This window comes from Nicotiana attenuata, unplaced genomic scaffold (genome assembly GCF_001879085.1).
Source record: "Nicotiana attenuata strain UT unplaced genomic scaffold, NIATTr2, whole genome shotgun sequence".
In the NCBI taxonomy this organism is placed as follows: domain Eukaryota; kingdom Viridiplantae; phylum Streptophyta; class Magnoliopsida; order Solanales; family Solanaceae; genus Nicotiana; species Nicotiana attenuata.
Genome location: NW_017671959.1, coordinates 136,339 through 140,297, shown reverse-complemented (window position 1 = coordinate 140,297; position 3,959 = coordinate 136,339). Strand labels below are relative to the sequence as shown.

The 3,959-nt window shown below is 36.4% G+C and overlaps 1 protein-coding gene across 1 annotated transcript; it reads right to left on the bottom strand.

The window, feature by feature from the left end:
* Positions 1–2,578: 2,578 nt before the first annotated feature.
* On the bottom strand, positions 2,579–3,532 carry LOC109211059. The gene is made up of 2 exons (XM_019374559.1): positions 3,518–3,532; positions 2,579–2,920 (listed from the first exon to the last, which is right to left on the bottom strand). The coding sequence occupies exons 1-2, from the start codon at positions 3,530–3,532 to the stop codon at positions 2,579–2,581; spliced, it is 357 nt and encodes a 118-aa protein (XP_019230104.1).
* Between the last annotated feature and the right edge of the window lie 427 nt (positions 3,533–3,959).

Genomic DNA, 3,959 nt, shown 5'->3' with positions numbered 1-3,959 from the left:
AAAGTTGTCTTGACATCCATTTGCCACATCTCATAATCATTATGAGCAACAATGGATAAGAGAATCCTAATAGACTTAAGCATGGCTACCAGTGAGAAGGTTTCCTCATAATCGATGCCTTCTTCCTGAGTAAATCTTTTCGCTATAAGCCTTGCATTAAAAGTTTGCACTTTTCCGTCTACACCTCTCTTTTTCTTATAGATCCACTTGCATCCAATGGGTTTAACCCCATCAGGTGGTTCTACAAGATCCCAAACTTGATTAGAGTACATAGGCCCCATCTCTGATTTCAGGGCAGCAACCCACTTATCAGCATCTTTATCATGTAGTGCTTGGTTGTAATTGGCATGCTCCTCAGGGATCCTATCATATGATTCTCCCTAGAGTGTATAACGAACTGGCTGTCTTATTTCTCTCCCACTACGACTACGCACTACATCAGTTGCAACTACACCATTATGATCTTATGGTTGAACCACATCGTTATCAGGAACCTGAGTCTCCATGTTATCCATAGGGATATCAACGACTTCTTCCTATTGTGCAGTCCGCTCAACATAACTCCCACTACTTTGTGGTAGTATGACTTCGGGCACTTGTTCTTACAAAACATCAAGTCTATTGACATTTTTCCCACTACTAAAATGCAATAGTATGTCAAAATCGACTTTCGGGGTTTGCATCTGGTCGTTTTGTTTTTCAGATGACTGAGTTTCCATTCCTTTGCTAAGTTTTTGTAAAACAAGTTTACTTCTAGGAACATGGTTCATCAAATAGTCCTCATCAAGAAACTTGGCATTTGTGCTAACAATTACCTTCTTTTCTTTAGGACAATAGAATAAATCACCTTTTGTCCCTTTTGGATAACCCACAAACACACATACATCCGTTCTAGCCTCCAATTTATCCGTTTTCCCTTTTATCACATGTACTGGACAATCCCAAACTCGAATATGCCGCAGACTAGGCTTTCTCCCAGTCCACAATTCTGTAGGGGTCAAAGGTACTGACTTTAAAGGAACTAAATTCATAACGTAATTTGTTGTTTCTAAGGCATGTCCCCAAAAGGACGAAGGCAAACTGGAATAACTCATCATTGATCTAACCATTTTCATAAGAGTCCTATTTCTTCTTTCAGCTACACCATTTTTTTTGTGGAGTTCCAGGTGCAGATAATTGAGAGGTAATTCCACATTATGATAAATAACTAATGAATTCCGCAGAGAGGTACTCCCAACCACGATCAGATCGTAGTGTCTTGATGTATTTATTATGTCACTTTTCAGTCTCTGTCTTAAATTCTTTGAACTTTTTAAAATATTCAAACTTTCGACGCAACAAATAAATATATCCATACTTTGAGTAATCATCTGTGAAAGTCATAAAATACTCAAAACCACCTCTTGCTTGGATATTCATTGGACCACACAAATAAGAATGAATTAACTCTAATTTATCACTTGCTCGATTCCTTTTGAGGGGAAATTCGTTTTGTCATTTTTCCTTCTAAACAAGATTCACAAGTTTGGTAGTGCCTCCACTTTTAATGAACTTAAAGGTCCATCCTTAACCAACCTTGAAATTCTATTTAGATTTATATGACCCAAACGCAAGTGTCATATATATGTTTCACTCAATTTAGAAGAACATTTTCTCTTATTTGGTAAATCAATATAATTCAGTTCTTTAGGTTGTAACGGTTTAGGAATAGAGTCAACAATAAAAAGACCATCAATGTAGCCAAAGAGAGATAGCGTTTATTATGACTAATAACACGGTTATCAATATCATGAAAATTAATGTCATAACCACCTCTCATAGCGCTAAAAACCAAAATTAAATTTCTTCTAACGGAAGGTACATATAATGTGTCGTTTAAAGCTAATACCCTATCACTGCCAAATGAAATACTAATATTTCCTAATGCTAAAGCTAGGGTTGCCGAACCATCTGCTTGATAAACATTGATTTCTTCTCTACTTAGTCGTCGCGTTACCTGAAACCCCTGCAAATAAATGCAGACATGATTAGTTGCTCCCGAATCTACACACCATGACATGGTAGAAACAGCCGCTAAAAGAGTTTCAACGACAAGTAGATGTAAATCACCTAGTTTATTATTCAGCTTGGCTAGATAAGCCGGACATTGCTTCTTATGATGCCCAGGCTTCTTGCAGTGATAACACTTGCCCTTAGTCTTTTTCACACCAGCAGTTGCGCCACCAACAGAGGGTTTCTGAGCCTTTTTCTTCTTTTGCCCGCCTCTCGGCTTGGAAGAATAACCTTCCTCAAAATTCAATGCCACAGGAGGAGCTTGTTGCTTGATAATAGTCTCTGCCGACTGCAGCTCATTCAGCAATTTCGCAAGTGACAAATCCATTTTGTTCATGTTATAATTCAGGCGAAACTGCTGAAAACTGTCAAGCAGAGTCTGCAGGATCATTTCAACCTGCGTATCCTTATCAATGTTAGCTCCAAGTACCTCCAGTTCATTCAGATGACTCATCATCTTCAAAACATGGTCCCTAACAGATGAATCTTCAACCATTTTGGTATTCATAAGAGCTTTCATGGCAGCCTACTTAGCCGCACGATTCTGATCTCCAAACATTTCTTTGAGATTTTCCAGAATGTCGTAAGCAGACTCCATAGACTGATGTTGATGTTGTAGAACAGACATAGATTCCGAAATGTAACACTGCGCCATCTCATCAGCCTTAACCCATTTTTGGTAAGCTTTCTGTTCATCATCCGTAGCATCATCTCTAGGTTTTTCTGGACACACCTCATCAAGCACAAATTTGTACTGTTCAGCAATTAGGACAATATCCAAGTTTTGTTTCCAGTCAACATAATTCAGACTCTCAAGTTTGTTTCGGTAAGAATAATAGTAAGGGGATTGAAAGCAGTCATTGTTAATCTGAGAGATAATTAAATAAATAGATCAAAATCAGTCATGTATTATTTAATATTAAAATTCAAAACACACTGCATACATATAATCCATGCACCTTGAACAACAAATTTCGATGGGAAAAGAGCTATACATACATACATACATACATACATACATACATACATACATACATACATATATATATATATATATATTATTCACTCCATGAGTTTAAACAGGCCATACTCAGATGGAGAGTAAACTGTTAATTAAAGTCAAGTGAATATCAACATTCAATATACTAGTCCCATTGAACCACCATTCATACTCAGATGGAGAGTAAATACAAGTAATCAACGACTAGTATAACTTAGTGATTATCTATAATGAGTTTATCCGATATGGAAGAAGACCTACGTCAACGTGTAAAAATATTATATCACCAGAATTTAACCCTGGAGTCCATAGGAACGATCCCTACCACCACTGGATTAAAAACAACTCGAAAAAGTTTTTGAAAAATTTCCAGAAATTTAAAAAACGTCCAAAACACCATCTAAACGACCTTGAAAGCCCGAAAAATGACTTACAACATTAGCAAAGCTGATGATTATTGCTCACTGTGCCGTTTCGCATGGACCTGCCAAGTTTCAGGTCAATCGGAGTCCGTCAACATGTTGACCTCCGATTTTCTGGCCAATTCGGCCAAATAGTGACTTTTGCGTTTTTCATGGATTAACAAAATTTTCAGATTATTCTAATCAAATATCATAAAATATAAGCAGATATTACATGATTTTCAGAATAATCATAATACTCAGAACAAATATTCATGCTAAAAACAATGCAATTTTACAGAAAAATATTCTTTGCATGTAATTCAAAACTTGCATATTAACATGATACTACTTTTCCATGTTCATCCTAATAATTTAATTAGACGTAAGTATGCTCTAATACCAATTGATGGATTATATATCGCAACTGAAGCAATTACAGTATCATATTCACGTGTGAATTAAACAATTAGCACATACGGAGATTATTCGAGTTACCTCTTGAA